Source organism: Stegodyphus dumicola, chromosome 7 (genome assembly GCF_044657685.1).
Source record: "Stegodyphus dumicola isolate Sdum_Otavi_A_Nest chromosome 7, ASM4465768v1".
NCBI lineage: Eukaryota > Metazoa > Arthropoda > Arachnida > Araneae > Eresidae > Stegodyphus > Stegodyphus dumicola.
This window is the reverse complement of record NC_140774.1, coordinates 153,725,267-153,749,635: the sequence shown is the minus strand read 5'-3', so window position 1 is coordinate 153,749,635 and position 24,369 is coordinate 153,725,267. Positions and strand designations below refer to the sequence as shown.

Here is a 24,369-nt window from a genome sequence, read left to right as displayed (position 1 = left end):
GAGTTGGAGGATGCCTTTCTCATGATGTGCAATTTAACCAGCTGCTTAACCATTATTGACATAGTGGTATATTTTTCTTCAAAAATTAAAGTAAAAAATTTTAATTTGAAAAATCGTCTGTTAATTCCTGGACTATAATTTAAGCCCAAGAAGTATAAGGTTTTATTTGGGGAAGAAGCAGATATATATAAGGAAAAATTATAGAAATGTTTAAATAGTAAAACTTCAAAGGGCAGCTTCAGTTACTTTTCATTATTTTTAATATTAATTGGTGAAAAATATACTTTTACAATACTGATAAATTAATAAATTGAATTCCTTATCCATCCTATAAAAATACCAAGATTTGTAGATCCCCAGTTTTACACATTGTAATAAAATAATGCACAACAAAAAATATGTCCATTCTTAGTGGAATATCTAATGCACTTAGAAAACTATATGGAAGAATTTTCACAGGAATTTTATCCATTTGATAAATACACGATTTCTAAAAAGTATAATTTTGAACAAATTTTGAAATTTTAACAGAAGGGAAAACTACTTTATCCTTACAATTTAGTTGCAAAATATTTATAAGAACAATCTTATGGTGATTTTGAAAATAAATTAAATTCACACAATCTATACAAGATAACTAATGTTTATTAAAATACATAAGAATGAATATATACATCATGTTTTGTTACAGAAGATTCAAACAGAAAAAGCAAGATGAAATCATTCCTTGTTTATCAGCAGTCCTTATGAAAGAATTAATGTTTACCCAGTGAGAATTTATCATCTTCAACCTATAAGAAATTTCTCTTATTTTAAATTATTCTTGAAATGAACTTTTGAGTGATGAGTGATAAGTAAATTACATTTTTAAGAAATAAAGAAAGTCACACATATATATACTTGAAAGTGTTCATTTCTCTATCTAAACAAACATTTCATGAAAATAATAGAAAAAGTTATACTATACAAATAATGCTTTGGTTTCTCTTCATCATATGAGCTAATATTTTGCATTTTACTACATAAATAATTAAATATACAAGTATTAAAAAGTAACATTTAATGATGGAATCAACTAACAGATATGAAAAAAATTTTACTTTTATCTTCTCTCTCTGGAATATGACCTCTCTCGTCTCGAACGACGATTATAACGTGGACTATTACTCCTACTTCTGCTTCTTGAATATCTTCGCCGATTCCTAGTTGAAAACATGAAATTAGTAGCACAGTCTTTTTAAGTAAATAAAAAAAGGATGAAATTGCATATTTATTACAAATATTTCAGTTTACAATACATTTGTTAACTGTATTTTTAATCTAAAAAGATATACTTTATACACTGACAAAATTTTTAGTTTCCTGAATGCAAAACGGATAAATCACAATTGTTTACTGATGATAAAAACTAATATTTCAATAAAACATTAAATTATAAAAATTAAAATAGAAATGCTAAAATGATGATCAAACTAATGGGTAAGGAAGTAAAGTCAATCTTTAATAAAGTTTCTTACGAATTTTCCTGGCATGTTGATTCGGGGTGTAAGTGATGAAGGATTGTGGGTGGAGGGAAGTATGAGATAGCAGTGCAGTGGTGGTCGAGGAATATATTATCGTAGGTAGGTGTCGCGGTAATCCTGTCCCCAATAGCAGATGTAATGACTAGTTAGCTTGTTGACTCGGCAAGATGTTAGAGATGAGCAACAGGTATTCATTGAGGAATGCAGACAAATCAATCAGCTAATGTAAGTTTCAGAAGTGGTTGCAGATGTAGAACTCAGGTTAGATTCTTCGATGAAATTCTAAGTAACCAATTTTGAAAATTGTGTCACTTGATTGCATGCAGTGATGCATTTTGCTGCAAGAAGACTTGCGAAGCGTTGAAATTGATGAATTATCCTGAAATGTTTTTATTAAGGAATGATTAGCATAAAAACATTGGAAGTAAGCGATAATACAAAAAAGTTTTGTATATCGCCTCCAATACTTACACAGAACTTACCTGTTACGCTATAAATTACATTAAAACATTACTTCTGAAACTCTTAACGGTATGTGATTTTAAACTAACAGTTATACTTAAATAGAAATTATATATATTAACTAAAATACTTAATGAGAGCTTTTTATTAAATATAAAAACTTTACACGATCACCGAGTTACAAACATAAGTGTGTCTTTATAACCAAATACAAATTTTATTTTTATCCACATAAAAAATAAAAACTGTATATTTGTAATTAAAAAAAGCTCTTCCTCATTAGATAAATATGTCATTTGTGGAAAAATAAAATGATGTTTGTAATAAAAAAGTAGCATTAGCTCTTTCTTCACTTATTAGAAACATATCACCTTTTCAAGGCAAATAATTTGTTTCATCTTTAATATGAAATTCTAATAAACAACCCAAAGTACTTCAATTTTTATCAAGCAAAGTGACTCATTTCTTTAAAAAATTATAATTTTCCCATCACATTTTTAAAAAGAGACTATATTTGCAAAACACAAAGCCATTAAAAATATCCCAAGCAAAATAAAATATTTATAGATGAGGTGGGGGGAAAGCATATTTAAGGAATGAGTTTTAAACTTTTTTTGCTTTAAATGAGATTAATTATTGCAAGGAAAATATACCTGCTAGTATAAATACTTCATTGACTGGCCTTACTTAATTTTATCCTGATAAAAATATGTATTTATATATAAATTAACTAGTTTTTTTTAATTATTCAAAATCTCTAAATGGTTTTAACCTGCTCGTTTACGATATTCATATTTTATTAGTGGAAGGCAAATTTTCAAATATGCAGACTTTATTACTAAATCTGTGCATTAATTATTCTAAAGTAAATCTGATTACCATGAACTATGAATTAACATAATTTTCAAATACAAAGATGTACACTGCAGGAAAAAAATGCGAGTTTTATATCTCCCGTTCTACTGGAGTAATTAACAAAATTCAAATTGTGTTTTTCGTGTCTTGAAAGTGCGACTGAGGATATGTACTATTAGATTTATATATAACATTGTTCTAACAATATAGGTATTTTGACACAAACTCAGACTTCCACAATTCTGAAATGACATGCCAATTTTTTTTTTCATATTTCGATTTTGCGACTCAAATTATGCTTAAATATTAATTTTTGTAAAATTTAGTGCGAAATTTACGGAGAAATTAAAAAAATTTATCTTGACTTTTTTTTTTTTTTTTTTTTTTCCAGTTTGCGCCAAGAATAAATCAATTGGCGAATTTCTTAATATATGCAACCTATTTCCTTTCCCTTTTTACATTGTACATGAGAGGGGGGGAAGTCACATCGTTTCTACTATTAAAAATTGTTAGTGCCTAAACCACATTTGATGTTATTACCGCTTTAAACAAATATGCCAAATTTCAAAACGTGCCATTATATAAATTTGCGTCTATCTTTATGGCATTATATAAATTTTGAATAAAAAAAACTAATTTTTTGCAGGTATTTTTAGAAATACATCTACTTTAAGATGATGGAAAAAATTTTATAGATTATAATTCAAGTTTTTTTCCCCTAAAAATTATTTTAAAAACAAATCATAAAAAATGAGGGAAAAAATGAGGAAATTTTATTTGAAATGAACCTAAATTTTGAAATGAGAAAGGAAAAATCAAATAAGTTTAATTAAAAAAAAGATTAATAAATACAGTGAAAATCGTTTAACACGAAACTGGGGGGGGGGGCTGAAATTTTTTTTTTTTTGTTAAAAGAATTTCGTGTTAAAGAGATATTGGAAAGAAATATATATATTCAACAAAATTAAATTCCTGGAGTACATTTGCTGACATAGATATGTATATATGCATGTATTTAATAAAAATCAATGAAACAAAAACATCTAGAACTTAATGAAAATATATATATATTTGATACATAAAACATTTATTAAGTTTTTGGAAAATAATTTGATATTTTTCTTTGCAGTCTTTTTTAGCATCAAATTGTTCAAGGTTGTTCATTTTGTTATTCATTTCACCATTGGAATGTGTGTCTAAATAACTGTGCATACTATTCATGATGTTCCTCATTTCAGATGACGTGGGAACATTAGCAGCATTATTCATTTCATTTTCGTCATTGGAATCTGTATAAATGATATTATTTTAGCTTACAAGTTCCAAAATGCCTTTGTCTACCATAATTGGGGCTGTACCCACATTATCATCAATTACTGCAATGAATTCTTCGATAATATAGTAAGTTCAATAATGCAGAAACTTTCTCAAACATTTCATTAAGTGTGCCTCAGTTTCAATATTCTCCTTCTCCATTAAAAAAAGGGAGAATCGAAACCAACTCTCTTTCATTTCATACCCCTCTTAAATCCTGAGCGCGAGGCCAGTATTTTTCGTATTTTGTTCATTTCCAGAGATCTTTTCATGTTAAACGATTTTTGTTTCATGTTAAGAAAAACAAAATGCATGAAAATATATAGTAGTTTGTCAGGACTGTTGTATTACTTTGTCTTAAGTGCTTTCGCGTTAAACGTATTTCACTGTATATACCAAATTCAATTAAAACTGAGGAGCTAATTTTTTAAAAACTACTCATGCAATTTTTACAAAACTTCGCAGTTTGGCATAATTTGAGTCATAGAATCGAAATATGGAAAAAAATTGTTATTCCATTTCAGAAAAAGTCCGATTTTGTGTCAAAATACCTATATTAGAACAATAATATATATAAATCTAATACATATCCTAAGTCGCACTTTCGAGGCATAAAAATACAAAATGAATTTCATCAATCAGCCCAGTAGAACAGGTGATATAGCACTGTCCCATTTTGTTTATTTTGTGATTCAATATGGGGAGAGGGGAAGCGAGTGAACTAAATACTGAGTATTTCAAATAAAATGGTATTAAGTTTTTTCTTCACTAAATAGATCCTGTGAAGAAATCCTATAAGAAATAAACACTTTTACTATCAATGACTAAAATTTTGAAACATTTTATGTTCAGATGTCTAATAGTAATGTAATAATACTTAAGTATTAACCACTTAACTGCCGCGGAAAACGTACAAGTTTCACTACCCAGTGCCATTGTTTTTCACACAGGTGCGTGTAGTTATGCGATGTATTAGGAGGAAAACAAGTGCAAGTTTTATTTTCTAAAAACTGTTTACTTTCACAAAATAAAGAAAAAATGAAAGCACAAAATTTAATGTTTAGAGTAAAGTATAATAAAAATGTTTATATAATAAAAAAGATCCCCCAAAATGAAGTTTCGATCAATTTATTTCTAGACCAGTTAAGTTTAATATCAGGTTTCAGTGTTATATACCTCGTGAAATCGGTATACCTAAAAAACATATTTCTTCTGAACTGGCTGATAGCCACGATTTTGTTCTTGATTTTGCTTTTGCAGGGTGTTGGTTCATATACTCGTCTGCAAAACAGTTAGTTTCAGTAACAATATGAAGCTCAAGCAGTTCATCAAAGAAAAATTCAAAAAAGATAAGTGCGTTTGAAACATCCATTATATCTTGCTTTATTCCTGGCACATACTACAAACAGTAAACAAAAATAGAAGACACAGAATTAAAAAAAGCATGTTTTACTCAAAGAGAAACACCAGCAAATACTGCTCAGTCATTACTTTTACAAACATTCCCCTTTCTCTGAAATAGTATCCTCCTTCACATACTCTGTCGAGGTCAATGTGGTGTAGCAAGCTTTGTGAATAATTTTACTGGTAGCAGCGCAAAGCAAATGATAGTATTTCAGAAGGGCATATATATATACATACATCCGGGGCAGTTAATGCATCAGCTGAGCAAGGCGTATATACACGATGCAGCAGTTATAAGGTTAAGTAGTATGTTTACTTAAATCCAGTGCCACTTATATTCATTATTAAAATACAATCATTATGCTTTAACTAAGCACATTTTCCTTTTTTTTTACTTGCAATTTCAGTCACCATTTTAAATACATAAAGTAGCAACATTTAACAACAAGTTGTGCTACTTTATACTTGCAAAAAAATGACAGATGTAAGGTTAGCCCAACAGTCATAATCTCAACACTGGAATTCTCATCAAAGGAAAATAAAAAGCAGCTTCATTTCCTATCTTATTTCTAAATCAGTGATTTGTATTCTTTATTTAAAAATCTAATCTCTACTGATAATTTTTAATACATAGTTTAAACAAAGAGAAGATTTAACTAAAATGTAACATCTGGTATGCAATACTCAAGAAATAACAGCATCAAAACTCATTTTACATTAACAAATAATTTACAAAAGGTTATTTGATGTCATTCTTGAAATTAGCTTAGGTCAAATTTTGGCCAATAGTCGCATTTGTTCACATAGTCGGATCTTTAAGCTGTGTGGTAACATTATTTCAAAGGAACTTCACCGACTTTAATTCATGGTTCAGTTATTTTACTATTTAAATTAAATTCGAATGTAAAATATAGTTACAAGATTCCAGGCGCAGTAAGATAGCTTCCCCACAAGGTATGTTCAGGGTTGCCAAAAAATGGCAAGGTAAGGCAGAATTGCCATATTTGGCCTGAAATCACTCATTTGGCAACAAATAGGTGATATGCCATAGACAGATGGAGAACCTTCTGGAATGAATTCTTGCTGGTTTAGCCCAGAATATTCTTGAACACAAGCCAACAGCTATATAAACCCTGCTGGTACGCGAAGAGTTAATTGATGGTCGGTCAGAAAGCGAGTGTATCGTAGTCTAGAGCCGAGTTTGTCGCCGAGTGAATTGAGAGAGTCTCTTAGAATATCATGAGTTGGTGCGTCATTGAGTTTTATTTTAGAGTGTGTTGAGCTCCGAGAACAACCGAACCGAGTCAGAAGCTGTACTCTAGTGTATTGTTGAGCACATCGCGAGTTGTAGCGTAGAGAGTCTCGAGAGTATATAGAGTTCCAAAAATGACAGACCTCTGGTGCTTTGCAGTGAAGCTGACTTCACCGTGATAACCTGAAGGCTGTATCTCTGTTTCAGCGTGTTTATAGTAGTTCGATGACTGTAAACGTGATTTTGGAGCTGTTTTGAGTAATAATGGCTAATAAATTGTGTTTTCATTCTTCATCAAGTGTCATTATTCACTCCAAATCCATGAATCCATACATACATAAGAAAAACACAACAATATATTAGCATTTAACTGAATATTCTAAATTTGAAGTTCTTTGGTTGATTACACTTTTAATTCTCTTACACATTTATGCTGAAAAAAATCTCAAGTAGTGAAGGAAAACTTTTATTTTTCAATCTTTTTAAATATATAATGATAAAATTAATCAGTAAATAAAAATTGAAAATAAAATTAATAATACACATACTATTGTGTTGATAAACTTAGTTAATGTATTGCATACTAATGCAAGACAAATTTAAATACAAATATTAAATGTTATCTGAATCTTCATATAAAATTCTACAAATGTTTAAAGTAACTCAGATCAAATTATATTTAATAAAATCAATAAACTGTAATTAGAAAAAACAATTCAAATGAAATAAAATTTAAAAGGAAAAATTATTCTGAAAATTAGAGAATGGAATTAGAGGTAGGAGAATGGAATTTGCCTAATTTAAGCTTTATTAATTCAATAATGAATTTCTGGCATTTTTATTTATTATTAAAATTCCAATCGATTTTATTTTATGCCAGGAAACATTTTCCATTTCTTAAAGGCTAAATATTAAAAACCATAAGATATAATGAAAAACCACGAGTCTCCCTTCTAAGAGAGTAACTATGTATTACTGAAGGAAACACTGTAGAATCAAAAATTGAGGGGGGGGTGCAAAATGATAAAACAAATTTTTTCAAAAACTTAAGGGTTATTACTCAGATCAAAGAACTGGATGAAATTCCTACAGATCAAAGAACTGGATGAAATTCCTAAAGATTCTACATGAGGATTGAAGACCATTTATTTCTGAATAAATGAATGTGCTTGAATATGCACCAAAATGAAGCATATCTTGACTGCCCAGCTGAAATTGTCATTTACACGAGAAAAACTCTTACTATGAAAAAATTAAAAAGAAGACATTTTTAATTAATTACATAGCTAATTTTGCTTTTGCTAACAGCTGTTTCGTAAATTGTGCTTTATAGGATTACACCTTGTTTATTTTTTCAGATTTAAAATATTGTATAATAAGTTGCCAAAATGAAACTTTATAATATGACAGCGAAAATTATGTTTTAAATATAATTTCAGTATATTACCATTATTTTAACAAAATTTATCAATGTTACGATGTTTTTTAAAAAAAGTCCGAAAATTCTCAGATCTCAGAATTAAAAATTTTCTATAGAAACTGATCTTAAAATCGCCAAAATGTTGATAAGTTGCCAAATTCAGAACCGTTTAATAAAAAAATTCACATTCCCAAAAGTGAAAAGTTGTTTAAGAGCTCTTTATTAGAAAAAATGAATTTTGAAATGCTTATGTTTCAATTCTTTCTTAGAAACAAACTAAAGTATCCCATAATTTATTTTAGACATAGAAACATATTATAACTCATGAACCCATTCAAAAGATAACCATATATGTCAGTGAATCGTCAAAAATATGCCTCCATAATGCTAATTCACACTCAAAATGGCAGTCGTAAAAACAGACAGAAATTTCAGATGATTAAAATTAAGGACCTTCTGCTGATTCTGGCCAAAATTAAGGACTCTTAAGTACCAAAAATCAATTCCAAAAAATCTAAGGACTCTTAAGGACTGTATGAACCCTGAGACAATAACTTAAAAAGGATCGATAGAAGCCTGCTGAGAAAAAATATTAGACCATTTAAAAGAAGTGATGAAACAAAAACCCGTAAAAAAAAATTTTTTTTTACTAACTTTAGCATTGTATAAATCAACCATATTACTTTTACAACAGCAATAAAACTCTCTGATTAAAACTTGAAATTGGTTCCCTTCTCTTACCCCTCAGACTTGAAAATTTGGCTCAATAGGAAGATAAGACATAAAAAGAAATACTACGAAATCCTTGTACTGCCAATGTGTTTTTTGCAGTATATGATTAATGCTACTTATTTGAGAAAAAAAATGTAAACTTGCTAGAACAAGTGAGTAAGCCCTAAATGGAAACTGCGCTGAGAAATGAAATCAATTTTCTGGGATGTTATGTTTAACCTCCTTTCTTACCTTACTTCATCAAATGACCCTTACTTCAAAATCATTAATAATTTGAGTATACATAAAAAATGTATTCTATTCACTGTTGTAAAAGCAACAATTTCATAGATTACTTGTATCTGTAATCAATATTCCCAATGTTAATGAAAAAAAGCTCCTCTTTGCCAAAATTTGCCTGAAATTTGTTTTGATAGTTTAACAATTGCAAGAGTATAATATTATGCATAAAAATATGAAAAAGCATTAAAAGTATAAAATAACTCCAAACTACCTCACACACACCCTGAAAAGACTTTAGTAAAAATTTGTCATCTACAGATGGTAATTTGGAGGACAATAAAAACTAGACTTTGTCTTGCAGATTTCAAAAATTGTTATTACACAAAATATGACACTATACAGAAAGCAAGTTGTAATGCTTTAAAATATATCTTGCCCCTTTTGCAGACAATGTAAAGTTTACAAGTCTAGACACAAATTAGAAATATAATATAAATAAAAGATAATTTCAGCATCCCATCTGTACTAATTATTCAACTACAGATGGGACAGATGATCAATTAAAAAACTATCTTTTTACATACAGATTCAAATTGATTCTGAAAATTAAGTTAATTGAGTTTTAGTCATAGCTTGATGTTTAAATTGCATTTATAAGGTTTAAGATATAAATCATTATATAATAGTATCAAAAATATTCATAATAGTTACAGAAAATATAATCTGGAAGTGAGGTACTATTATGTTATCAGGACCAGATTCAGAAATATATGTATGCATGCACATGTGTATGTATGTGCATGTATATACACACATATACATGTGTTTGTGCATATATACATACATACATCAACACATACATACATACATACATACATACATGCATATGTACACACATTTCAGAATTCAGTCCTAATAACAGAAGAGTACCGGAAGTAATTTCACCATATTTCAACAAACAAATTTTATTGAGTAAATGAAATTTGAATTTCAATTCCTATTAAGCCATTTTAAAGTGGCTAAATTAAAAGGCTCAATATACTTTATTTCTCAAAATGAACTCGGCATTTTCATTTGCAATCAACCAAACCAAGACTCAAGACAGGTGCAAAAGTCGCTAGAACCAGGCTCCTGGTCGATAGCTGCATCCTGAGTGTAATAGACAACAATTGCATTACGTAGCATAATTTTAAAGTGAGAACTAGCAATAACTAAGACTGAATTTAAACTATTTTTAAATATCTAATTCTTATGTTTTCTTCACCTGTTACCTAAAAAAATTAGTACTAAATTTCATTCAAAAACTACATTCTTAAATCCAATAAATAACTTTGTTTATTGATTTTATTAAATGCTTTTGTTTTATAAACTAATGGACTCATAGTTTATTCATCAGTTTTATAATCCTGAGTCAAACTACACTAAAATATATGTAATTCTATACGATTTTTAAACAGCATATTAACACAAGAAAAAAAAATGAATAATCCAATTATGCTGGAAAAAATGGTTGAAATGCAGAAACCACATACACAAAAGTAGGAGTTTTCATAGATGACCTTTGTGCTACATAAGCTGAAGCAGTAATGTATGGTTTGATTAGCCGTATTGACTTCCAGATGTATGGAAGGTCGAAGAGAAAGTCTCAATTGCAACATAGTTTGGTGGTGATTTCAAATGCTTCTCTAATTTTGAAGCTGCTTTTATGGTGGATTTCAGTGATATTTGGCCTTGTTCCATTCATTTATTCAGTATGGATGCTCAGAGAAGTACTTAACCAGAGATTTGCTATTTTGATTGATGAAATGATTAACAGAAAGTTTATAGATATATCTTTTGTGCTCGATAATTCTTACTGGTAGTTTTCTAGGTGTTGAATCAATATTATTAAGTTTCTGTGTTTGTATCTTCATTACACATCAAGATAGTATATATAACTGACGTATCTGTTGTGGTAATGCCCGATTTACTGACCTTATAAAGTTTCAGACAGAATGGGTTGGCGTGATGGTAAGTTTATATCCAAACCTTTTAAAACGGAGAACTAATGCATAAGGTCTACAATTAGTAAAGCCAAGTTTACTTAATAAATTAAATAAGAAATTATTAAATAAGAAATGACTGCAGAAGTTTATCTATTAATTTTTATTAGTAAGATTTTCCTTAAACTGGGAGGATATCTACTGTTTTCTGCAATTTGTAATATATATTCATTTTCATAAAGTTCTGGTGTAAAACACAAATCTGGCACATATATACTACTTAAATATTCTAAGAAATACTACTTAAATATTCTAAAAAATATATAAATAAAAAGCAGGTATTTTATGCAAATTAAACAAAAGTCAAACAGATTTTTGCTGGGGCCAATTAGTTTCTGACAGATTACAGTCTGAAGACTATCGCCATTTCTTAAAACTAAGACATCAAGAAACTGAAGGCTATTGTTGACTTCTATACTAATTTTAAATTGCAGGTCAGAAAAAGATTTCCAAAATGAATGAAAACAAAGTTTTAAGTTCTGAATGTTTTCTATAGCACACAAATGTTATTAATGTTTTCCTTCCAAAAAGCGGATTTTGAGAAAACTCAGAATATCCCATGTCCCATATCCCATATCCTTATATCATCCCATATCCTATTATCCTTATATCAGAATATCCCATATCCTTTTTCACATGTTGCTGGAAATTATCAAAGTCAGATTAACTGTATGTCATCACAACACATACTTCAGATGTATACATTACCTTGATCTGCACCAATGACACAAACACAGAAACTCGATGCATCAATTCAACATTTAGAAAACAATAAAAAAGAATTGCAGAGTATAAAAAAGATATCTAAAAAATCTCCCTGCCAACCAGTTTATCAATGAAAATAGCATGTCTATGGTTAAATAATACTTCTCTAAATATTCAATCAATAACTGAAAGGGACAAGGCCAAAACATGGCAAATGCGGGCATAAAAGCAGCCTAGAATTAGAGAAGCACTCAAAATTCCTACCAAATTGTATTGCAAGAGACTTTCCCTTCAACCTTCTATACATTGCTTTTTCAAGTATAGCGACCCTGTAGAAAGAAAAAAAAACAACCAAGATACTTGATTAAACCATTTATTCTAGCTCCAAGTAATGAGGCAAATAGGTCATCTGCAAATGCTACTTTTAATCATATTTAAATTCGATTTCAACATGTCAACCTAGAATAGTTTATTTTTAACTTCATTTAAACTCAGTTTACCAGGTAATTATTCAATATGAAATTATATATTTTGACAAGATATCATCTTTCCCTATATAATAAGAATATTACTGGCAGAAAAGTATAATTTTATTCAGCCTACTTATGGCTGCCAATCTGTCAAATATAATTACTCAAACCATTAAAACTATAGCATAAATTAAAAAATATAGTAACCTACCAAAAAATAATATGTCACACATAACACAACATAAGTGAAATTTCATATAATTAATGCCTATCAAGTTACACACCAATGTGAAAATTTTGTAAAGGTTCTGAGGCTTAAATTGCATATCTATTATTAATTGTATAACTAGGGCCTTACACCACCTCCTTAATCTTAATAAAACAAATTTATCTTAATTTATAACATATCTTGCTTTACAGAACTCATAATACATATCACTCCAAGGTTTTCCTGTATAACACAGAATTAACAAATAAATACTGTGATTCTATAATTAAATCCTAAAAGGATATATATTTTGAATTAAATACCAAAAGGCTAAAATTGGTTCTGGTATTTATATCAAATCCAAAATTAATTTTTAGTTATTTTATAAATAATTGATTTTGTATTAAAAATCTTGAATTAAAAACCATAAATTGAAAGAAAACTGAAAACTTGTTAAACTTGAAAGTTCAAAAAAAAAAACTGCCTAAATTAAATAACTTCTGAAATAATTAATTCTAAAGAAATATATATAGTGGTAATTATCAACCAACCGATATGGTGGAGATGGTTTCCTTCTATCTTCTCGTCTTCTATCACTACGAGTCTTCCCATGGGACATTTCCACTCGTATTCGCGATCCACACAGGCGTCTTCAAATAAAAATATTTGAAACAAAAAATATATATAAAAATCAGATTCACACTGAAAATTACCTTCAGAATTACTCTATGAATGAGATTAGATTAAAACAGAAGGTACATAAATACAAATAATAAAGTAAATTTAAAAGTTATAACTTGGCATTTAAACTTTTAAGATCTGAATGTCAGACTTCTTTTCCACTTTCCAAGAAAAAAATATTTGTAGCGGCCTATCCTAGTAAATGGATAACATATGATATGTGATCATAAAATTCTGAGACTAAATTTTTATTTTAATGAAAATACAGTTACGTAATCTTCAGTCCCTTTTCGGTTTCCAAATATAATCCTTCTGCCACAGCCACCTCTACATATTTCTTCATCTCAGCCACAGAGGTAAATAAGTATTCCTCTGTACAGTACAAAATGTCCTCTGTTTCCTGTGTATTTATGTCCAGGAGACGAGACATATGTACACTGCATGAAAAAAAAGGGGGGTTACAGTTCTATATCTCCTGTTCTAGTGGACTGATTGGCGGACGAAATTTAAATTGTGTTTTTCATGTCTCGAAAGCACGACTTAGGATATATATTAGATTTATATATAGCATTGTTCTAACATAGGTATTTTGAGACAAAATGGGACTTTTTCCAAAATAACATACCAATTTTTTCCCATATTTTGATTCTACAATTCAAATTATGCCTAAATATTAAATTTGGTAAAATCTGGTGCTAAATTTATAGAGAAATTCAAAAATTTAACTTAAAGCATTTTTTTCAGTTTGCGCCAAGAATAATTTACTTGCCGAACTTCTTAATATATAGCCATTTCTTATAATCTTCTTAATATATTTTCCGTTGTGCAGGAGTGGAAAAAGTCACATCCTTCCTACCTTTTCACATTGTGTATGAATGGGAAATAAGTCACATTGTTCCTACTTTCAAATACTTTTAACAAAGTGCTTAAACTGCATTTGATGTTACTATCGCGTTCAACAAATATGACAAATTTCAAAATGCTCCAATACATAAATTCACATACAGCTTCAGAAATTTTGCATAAAATACTCTAATTTTTTTACAGGTGTGCTTAGAAATACATCTACTTTAATATAATGGTAAAAATTTGATACGTTATAATTCAAAATTTTTTATGAAAGATTTATAAAAATTACTTAAAAATAAAAATTTTAAAAGCAAATCATAAAAAATGGGCGAATTTTATTTGGTAATGTGAAAGGAAGAATCAATAAGTTTAATTAAAAAAAAAAAGAGATATTAAAAAAAAAGAGAGATATACCAAACTCTCAATTAACATTGAGCAGTTAAAATTTTCAGAGCAAATTTCTAAAAAACTATTTGTGCGATTTTCACAAAACTTGGCAGTTTGGCATAATTTGAGTCATAGAATCTAAATATGGAAAAACATTGGCATGTAATGTCAGAAAAAGTCAGATTTTGTGCCAAAGTACCTATATTAAAATACTGCATTCGAGGACTAACATGGGCTAAAAATCTTATCTTTTTATTTATTTCTGGCAGAGCTCATAACGGTGTATGTACATTTCAATATCATTCCATGTAATGTTTTTGTATTTCCTTAAAATTTCTTTCAACATTCTGCCACATCCTCCATGTTTAAATAACCAAATAAGTTTCGTGAAGAACATGAAATAACTCAATATTCATGATGTAATACTGTATAATACTGATTTCTTCTTTAACCCTTGCATTATGGATTTAGATCTGAAATTTCAAATTTCCTCAAAATGTCATCAATAAATGGTATTTTAGTTATAATTAAAAAACAACTTTCTCACTTTGTACCTTGATATCTTTTCTTCTAATATGCATCCAACATGAAATCGGATACATGAAAAGCTAGCAGAAATTTTAATGTGTAATGAATATGAAACCCACCCTTCTATATGGAATATTCTGTCCATAATGACGAGAGGGTTAACAGGAAAAATGATATTGCTTTTGTTATCCACAAACATCAAATCATAGCGATTCAGCAACCAATAGTCCTATGGTTGCTTCTTAGTAGTCATTTTAGCTTTTTTTATATCATTTATTAACTTCTGATAAGTATTTTTGGTAATTCGAAACAAATCGAAAATTTATTTCATGCTTTATCAGTTTGTCATCTGGCATTCTATAGGAAACTTAGGTACTAAGTGAAATGTTTAATCTTTTCATACATTGTTGGCCAGTTTTTGATATTCTATAAAATACCTAGGTATTCTACAGAATGATGGATTTCATACACTGCCAAAAACACATATATGTAAAATCTTAATATTTTACATTATTAATACATAATAAATATATTATAATATTAAATTTGTTAAGGCTTCTTTCATTATTAATAACAGTAACTGGTAATGCTAATTTTCCGTAGAATATTATAAGGTGTGTGGTGTCATACACACGTTATATTTTCATTATACAAAATTTATTAGTGCTTCAAAATCCATGACAATTCTTAATTTACATCAACAATCCTAACAACACTGTAATATTGTAAAGTCCAAATTGAACATGAACATGTAATTAAGACACAATAACACGCCGAATAAATACTAATTCAGAAGTCAAACAACAAAAATCAGCGTTATATTTACCAAATTTTCACAGGACTAGTTTCGATGGTTTTACCGAACCACCATCTTCAGCTGCAAAACCGCAAATGAACCAGATAGGAAATAATGATTAGATAAGATAAGAAAGCCTGGACAAGAATAAGCAAGTGGCGCCATCTGTTGGTAAAACCAGAACTAAAACATAATTTCTTTAAAGGCCGAAGGCAAATTTGGATTGGAATTAGGATCGTTAACTAGAACAGAAAGATTTTTATGAATGTGAAATGCCTCTAGAAAATCCAGTTCTCCAATGGAAGATGTTTTTTGAATAATTTTGGCAGCAGAAAAACTGAAAGTGTGGTTTTCAGACCAACAATGTTGAGCAACAGAAGACTTCTGTGTTTCCTTTTTTCTAACATATGCCTCATGTTCCTTGACGCGAAATTTTAAGGCTCTCTTAGTTTGGCCAATGTAAATTAAACCACACTGGCAAGGAATCCTATAAATACCCCAGGAATTCATATCCGGAATGGGGTCCTTGAGTATGGAACTCGGAATTTTATTGATGGGAGAATAAACAACCCGAAAGTTAAATTTCTGCAAAATATGTGCAACTTTATAGCTAATTGATGGAAAGAAGGGAATGACAACAGAATTTTTATAATCTCCTAAAACAAGAGTGTGCCTTTTAGTGTGTTGAGATGAGAATTTTTTAACTGCTTGATTAATAATGTTGGGTGGAAAGCCCCTGTCAATAGCTATTGCTTTTAAATAATTTAGTTCTTCATCAAGGGCTAGTTTGGAGGAGCAAACTTGAAGAGCACGGAAAACATAGGAATAAAATGAAGCTAACTTTTGCTTAGTCGGATGACATGATTTAAAGTGTGGTGGAAGGCAAACCGATGAAGGTTTACGGTAAACCGTAGTACTGAAGTTGGATGTGTTACGTGTGACCAGAATGTCGAGAAACGGAAGAGAATTGCAAGTCTCAAGTTCAAAAGTGAACTGAATAGCAGGATCAATAGAATTCATTGTTGAAAGAACTTTATTTAAATCATCTTTATTACCATCGAACAGAGTAAAAGTATCGTCTACGTAGCGGAACCATGCCGGGAAGTTTAAAGTTTCAAACAATTTTGATTCATAATAATGCATGTAGATATCAGCCAGGATGGGACTGAGGGGGCTTCCCATGGCTAATCCCTCAGTTTGCTTGTAATATTTATTTTGGAAAACAAAATGTGTTTGTTTCAAACAGAGTTGAGTGAGAGAAATTAGCTCATCAATTTCGATGCAAGAGAAATGAAATTCGCGAAGTCTGGTTTCTAGACATCTTAATGCAACCTCCACTGGGACATTGGTGAATAATGATTTTACATCAAAAGAAACCATGAGTAAATTACTAGGAGAAATGTTTTTAACTTTTTTTACAAACTCTATTGAATTTTTTATGGTGTAAATGTTATTGTCTAATAGAGTTGAAAATCTAGAAACTAAATATTTAGCTAATGGATACGAGGCAGTACCTAAATTTGATACAATAGGAAGGAAAGGAATACCACTTTTATGAATTTTGGGAAGATTTCCTTTCCGTCCTATTGTATCAAATTTAGGTACTGCCTCGTATCCATTAGCTAAATATTTAGTTTCTAGATTTTCAACTCTATTAGACAATAACATTTACACCATAAAAAATTCAATAGAGTTTGTAAAAAAAGTTAAAAACATTTCTCCTAGTAATTTACTCATGGTTTCTTTTGATGTAAAATCATTATTCACCAATGTCCCAGTGGAGGTTGCATTAAGATGTCTAGAAACCAGACTTCGCGAATTTCATTTCTCTTGCATCGAAATTGATGAGCTAATTTCTCTCACTCAACTCTGTTTGAAACAAACACATTTTGTTTTCCAAAATAAATATTACAAGCAAACTGAGGGATTAGCCATGGGAAGCCCCCTCAGTCCCATCCTGGCTGATATCTACATGCATTATTATGAATCAAAATTGTTTGAAACTTTAAACTTCCCGGCATGGTTCCGCTACGTAGACGATACTTTTACTCTGTTCGATGGTAATAAAGATGATTTAAATAAAGTTCTTTCAACAATGAATTCTATTGATCCTGCTATTCAGTTCACTTTTGAACTTGAGACTTGCAATTCTCTTCCGTTTCTCGACATTCTGGTCACACGTAACACATCCAACTTCAGTACTACGGTTTATCGTAAACCTTCATCGGTTTGCCTTCCACCACACTTTAAATCATGTCATCCGACTAAGCAAAAGTTAGCTTCATTTTATTCCTATGTTTTCCGTGCTCTTCAAGTTTGCTCCTCCAAACTAGCCCTTGATGAAGAACTAAATTATTTAAAAGCAATAGCTATTGACAGGGGCTTTCCACCCAACATTATTAATCAAGCAGTTAAAAAATTCTCATCTCAACACACTAAAAGGCACACTCTTGTTTTAGGAGATTATAAAAATTCTGTTGTCATTCCCTTCTTTCCATCAATTAGCTATAAAGTTGCACATATTTTGCAGAAATTTAACTTTCGGGTTGTTTATTCTCCCATCAATAAAATTCCGAGTTCCATACTCAAGGACCCCATTCCGGATATGAATTCCTGGGGTATTTATAGGATTCCTTGCCAGTGTGATTTAATTTACATTGGCCAAACTAAGAGAGCCTTAAAATTTCGCGTCAAGGAACATGAGGCATATGTTAGAAAAAAGGAAACACAGAAGTCTTCTGTTGCTCAACATTGTTGGTCTGAAAACCACACTTTCAGTTTTTCTGCTGCCAAAATTATTCAAAAAACATCTTCCATTGGAGAACTGGATTTTCTAGAGGCATTTCACATTCATAAAAATCTTTCTGTTCTAGTTAACGATCCTAATTCCAATCCAAATTTGCCTTCGGCCTTTAAAGAAATTATGTTTTAGTTCTGGTTTTACCAACAGATGGCGCCACTTGCTTATTCTTGTCCAGGCTTTCTTATCTTATCTAATCATTATTTCCTATCTGGTTCATTTGCGGTTTTGCAGCTGAAGATGGTGGTTCGGTAAAACCATCGAAACTAGTCCTGTGAAAATTTGGTAAATATAACGCTGATTTTTGTTGTTTGACTTCTGAATTATGAACATGTATTTCATGTTGGCTGAACTGTATTAGCGTCAAGTGGTTGCTTATTATTATGATGAAGCATCCATTATTGTTTTTTCCACAGGTAAGCTGATTTCTCTATATACAAGCTTTCTGGTTACTTTTATTTAACATTGCTCTCAAAGTTATTCTTAGATTTTTATGGATAAATTAGTGACTTTTTATTTAGCATCAGTTACAGATGTTGATGACTGTCCTGTGTATGTATAATCTTCTGTGTTGAAGTTCAGCCCTCTTTAAAATGTTTATGCAAATTAAAAATCTTTGACCATGACACAGATTTATTTCCAAAAGCTTGGGTTAAAAAATCAGAGGTATCTTTTTCAGTTTTATTAATTTTTACACGGAATTTAATCTTGTTCTTTCAAATCATTTTCTCTGTTAGCAAACACTACAAATGAAATAATTTCTTCCTTGCAACAGAGCTGTAGCACTATAGTGCTGCCATATATTAGGTATGTCGTTCTTTATGTATATTTATATTATTGGTTAAATGTTTGTTACTATTAAAAGTTTAAACAATACATTAATATAAAAATTTCATTTTGGTTTTAAACATGGCAAGAAAATTGTCAATCTCAGAAATTTTTTTATCAAAGCTAATCAAAAGTATGTTTGTCCCTTCAGTAAAATCAATGAAGAAAGTTCCACTCTTTATTCAGCTCTATAATATTAAAACCCACAAAAATCTGAAATAAAATGAAATGTTACTTGTTTTCATTTATTAAAAAGGAGGGAAAGTCAAGTCTTTAAAAAAATAAGTGAAAATCTTGCTCAATATCAAATTAAGATTTCAATGGTAATCATTCAGTACAAAGAACTTGTAGTATTTAAAAAAAAAATACATGATCATATTAAAAAAAGAATAGGTACTGTATAATACAGTTCAACTGTTTTCTCAAATAAACTCATGCATATTTAATGGGTAAATAGCAATGAGTAAGCATGTTGGCAATTAAAAATTAATAAAAGCTTATCTCTTTTTCATTGTTGCTTTTTTTTGGGGGGGGTCAGAGGTTAACATCACAAGACAGTTCGAATAATATATTATGCTTCCCATTTTTTCGTCTTTACTATAATCAAATTTAATTAACCAAAATTAAAAAGAAACGGAAAAATATTTCACTACACAAAATTCAATTTATTCAAATACATTAACATTGATTCCACATTCAGTACAACTTACTAAAAATTTCAGCTCAATTGAATGTGATTGATAAAAACTATACTGCATTTCTTCATTTTTATTAGTAGCGCAGCAGGTTTCCTTAAGCTAATGAAGATTTAAGAAAAATACCCATTTAAGTTTATTGTTATTGATATGAACTGTTAGTCCTGTGCAACACAAGATGTGTATCTAACATATATATTTGCACATAACTTTCTCAGTTTTAAATAAAATCGGTTAAAAAAATAAATGCAAACTTACGATCCATCAAGTTCAGCCACAGCTTCTTCAGCATCGCGTCTATCTTCAAATTCAACGAAAGCAAATCCTGGTGGGTTGCGAGCAATCCAAACATTTCGAAGAGGTCCAAATTTCCCAAATACTTCTTCAATGTCATCTTTGGTAGCCCTGCTGCCGAGACTACCAATATAAACTTTGCAATCCAAATTCCAATCACTAAATCGAGACATTCTGAAAAAGTAAAGAAAACATATCAAAGTATACCTTATTTAGTGACATCATATTTAGTGCTAACATTAAATTTTTAAAGGGTGGGGGAATCTTTCAACATCAAAGAAGGTATAAAAATGCTTTGTGATATTCTGGATTATACTTGAGATTATTCACCAGTTACTTCACTAGTTCACAAGATGCTATGTAACAGTATTCTAAAATGTTTAAATCCACATAAAAAACTCTGCACTAGAATTTTATGACAGTAAAAGCTTAATTATCCAGAAAGCTCTGGAAATACCGGATACATGATAATTCCAAATAGTAAATTCATATTAAAAATTGAGAAGTACCGGAGCAGGGCTTCGGCACAATTTAAGCACTGGTGTATACACATATATACAACTGTTGTTACTGGAAGATATTAATCTTGCTGCATGTGTCAACATTTAGTTTAGCATAGGATGTCTGGGCATTTCTACATCACTACCACCACCATAGACCAAACACAATTACCTCATCAAAGGGCTGGCCAAATCCGAGTCTACTGTATTATTTTGTGTATGAACAACTGAGAGCAGATATTAATGTATACTCAAATACTTCACGAGAAGAATTCTAACAGTGTGCTGAAGATACTGTGCCACAGTTCAACAAAATTCCTAACATTTTATAAAAAATCCAACAGTCTTAATCACAATGATGTGTTATATCTGTTACTGCTGGTGGAATTCACACACTTACTAGAATATCTACAAACACATGTAATCTTTTTGGGCTAATCTTTGGAATATGGTAATAGTTAGTTTGGCGACATTTTGGTAAGGCAATAAAGGTTACTAGCTAGGACTTTAGCAGTATACATGGATAAAGTCAAGAGTGTGTGCAATGCCATTTTTGTGCAATTCTGGGATTTTTTTTAAGTGAAAATAGGTAGACGTGTACATGGATGATACCGTATATGTGCAATTCTTAAAAACACGGCAAGCACTGGGCGATTCTGCACTTTCTCCCAATTTTGCATCTAATCTTCATCATGATTAAGCACTTTTGTTCCATAAAAGTTCTAGCATAAGCGTAATTCGGCTAGCAGATTGTTGGAAAAAAATGTTGAGTAAAAAAAAAAAAAAAAAAACATGCCTTTACTTCATAAAAACAAAATGGCATCAAAAAAAAAAAAACTAGCAGGTTGCTGTAGCAGGGTTGGTTGCCAAATTTTTTCCAAAAAATCGCCAAGTTACCATAATCCGAAGATTAACCTCTTTTTGTACTGCCTTTGTTATCTGTTCCATATTTTATATGTTACATCTGAAACCTGACTCGCTAACAATATTGAATTAATATGCAGAGAACTTTACATGTCAATTTTTAATTATGGGATCCTAATGGCCGATATATACAGCTGACTTTACAGAGATCTTTGTATCTACCTTTACTGCATGGAACAAGAAATAGCCTCCATATTCTCTTCTTATTTATCTTCAACATTCAGTAATTCAAAAACCAGTAACAACAGTTGTATTTCTCACATCACTCATGGGATATTTTTGCTTATTTTTGGCAACAAAATGAATTTGCTCTGTTTAGATTACTTGTACTAAAACAGACTCTACAAATTTCTTAGACTGGATTATTTATTTAGAACAAAACACACTAAGACTATTTAAATGTTACTTAAATTTTATTATTAACACTTCTCAAAAGAGTAAAACGTAACAGTAACTTTTCTCAAAATCATACTAGTTTCCTAGACATCATATACAACTTATGCACAACCTTTCAAGTGCTACTTTGAAATAATGATTAGATTTGTGGTAACCTTCAGTTTTAAAGTAGCATTCTTTTCAATGTATTAGAATATTCTACCACTGTACTATTAGCATGCTAAATCATACATAAAATTTTCCAGGATACACTTTTTCTTCCACGTTATGTTTCTTGCAATATGCAGATTTCGATTTAGATGCATTTTACCATTCATGATAAAATTACGTATTGGCAACAATGAAGAAAAAGACATTCAATAAAATATGCATTAATTACATAATTAAAATTTTTCATATTATCTATTCAAATTATATTTACTGAAAAACTTCCAACAAAAATAAACTTGAAGAGTTTGTAATAAATTTTCTTTATAACCCAGAATTTTACTAATCAAATTTACTTTTTTCAAAGCCGATATTTATAACTAACGTAGTTTTCAATGTCCTACGAACAATTACAATGTAAGAATGCTCTTAAAATATTCTACACGCAAAACACGCATCACTGACTAAACTCTTATGGTGTGCTTAAAATACATATTTTCCGCTTATTACACGAAAATTTAAAGTGATATTATTTAGGGTGATATTTATACTGGATATACTTTTGTCTAATACTAGCTTCAGTTTCATTAATAATAAATTAAATTATCAAAAAAGAAAGCAAAACTTTAAAAAAATTATTGAGGCATATTTAAAATGCAATAAGGAAGAGACTGAATTTTACTAAAATATACGATTATCAATAACATATTCACCTTAATAATATCAAACCTCGAGTAACAATCACTTACACGATACGCAAATGAAAGAACTTTTTAGTTAAGACGGACAGACAGACATAAAAACAAGAAATGTTTTGCTTCAGACTACAAAGTCTTTCTGTCCCAAGAATTCAGTCAGTAAGTTTCATGATTTTTTTGTCTGGTTTTCTTTTTTTTTTTTTTTTTTATTTTTTTTTTTATTCATCGAAATATGAAAATTGTTACCGCAGCCTGCTATGCAGTTATATTCAAATATGCAACCGGAATGCCGGCCTTACTACGAACATATAGTGAATTTGAGTTTCAGAAAGCAGCGCCTCCTTTAACTCTGTATCACGTGAAGAACAGGCCGATGCTATTCACAACGTTGGTGCGATTAGCCGCTTAAGCTATTCCCACCAACATTAGCTACGCATGCGCATTGAGTTATCAGATCCGTCATTTGAACCAAGCGAAAAGAACGAATTCTACACCAAGGAGGTTAGAATAGAAGGAGGGAGGGTTCGCAGTTTCCTCCACTATCGGGGAATGAAACTCCGCCGAACAAGCGGCGTCCATGTTTGTGACTTCAAAACATTGCATTACGGCAGTGACATGTACGTGTTTCTAAGCTGTTCCGTGCATTTATTTTCCAGTAAAAATATGTTAAATTTATAATGAAATCCCTCGCTATTGTTGAATTTTTGTTTTAAAGTAATAAAGATGATATCCATAATTTACTAAGTACAGCAAATTATTAAGAAATAGTTCGAAATCTAAATGCATGCGCATAACATTAAAGCCTTTAAAAAATGATGTTTCTGCATATTTCACGGATTTGCTTAGGTTAGAAAATAAATCTTAATAAAATAAAACAGATTTGTGTGAATTCATTGATTTCAGTTTAGGCGCATTTCATATTTATTAATCTCAAAGAAACTGCCTTTAATTAAGTTGAATTACAGAAATACACCTATATAAGTTTTTGGATACATCTTTCCACATGTTCAATTGTGTAAATATTTTAATTAATTTTATCACTATACTGCCCAGAAATTTGTAAGTTTATGCAAAAAATTTTTAACAACAGAACAGTTTATCTTAACTTAAAAAAATGAATAATAATTAATATATAAAGAAAAGCATTGCTTTATTTAACAACTTTACAATTAATAAAAATAGTAACAATTGATTTCTTACTTTTCATGAAAGTTATAAAACGAATTAACTAAAACGT

General features: G+C 30.0%; 1 protein-coding gene across 2 annotated transcripts; it reads right to left on the bottom strand.

The window, feature by feature from the left end:
- Nucleotides 1-627: 627 nt before the first annotated feature.
- On the bottom strand, nt 628-23,306 carry LOC118189376 (RNA-binding protein 1-like). 2 transcript variants are annotated; one of them, XR_015042218.1, is made up of 6 exons: nt 23,148-23,306; nt 20,432-20,641; nt 13,161-13,259; nt 1,518-1,902; nt 1,101-1,202; nt 628-791 (listed from the first exon to the last, which is right to left on the bottom strand). XR_015042218.1 is itself a non-coding variant. In XM_035359968.2 (5 exons), exons 2-4 carry the CDS (start codon nt 20,638-20,640, stop codon nt 1,103-1,105), a joined length of 408 nt encoding a protein of 135 aa, XP_035215859.1. In that variant the 5' UTR covers nt 20,641; nt 23,148-23,306; the 3' UTR covers nt 628-791; nt 1,101-1,102. The 2 variants fall into 2 exon arrangements, 1 of the variants encoding a protein (XP_035215859.1); XM_035359968.2 differs by lacking the exon at nt 1,518-1,902.
- Nucleotides 23,307-24,369: the final 1,063 nt, after the last annotated feature.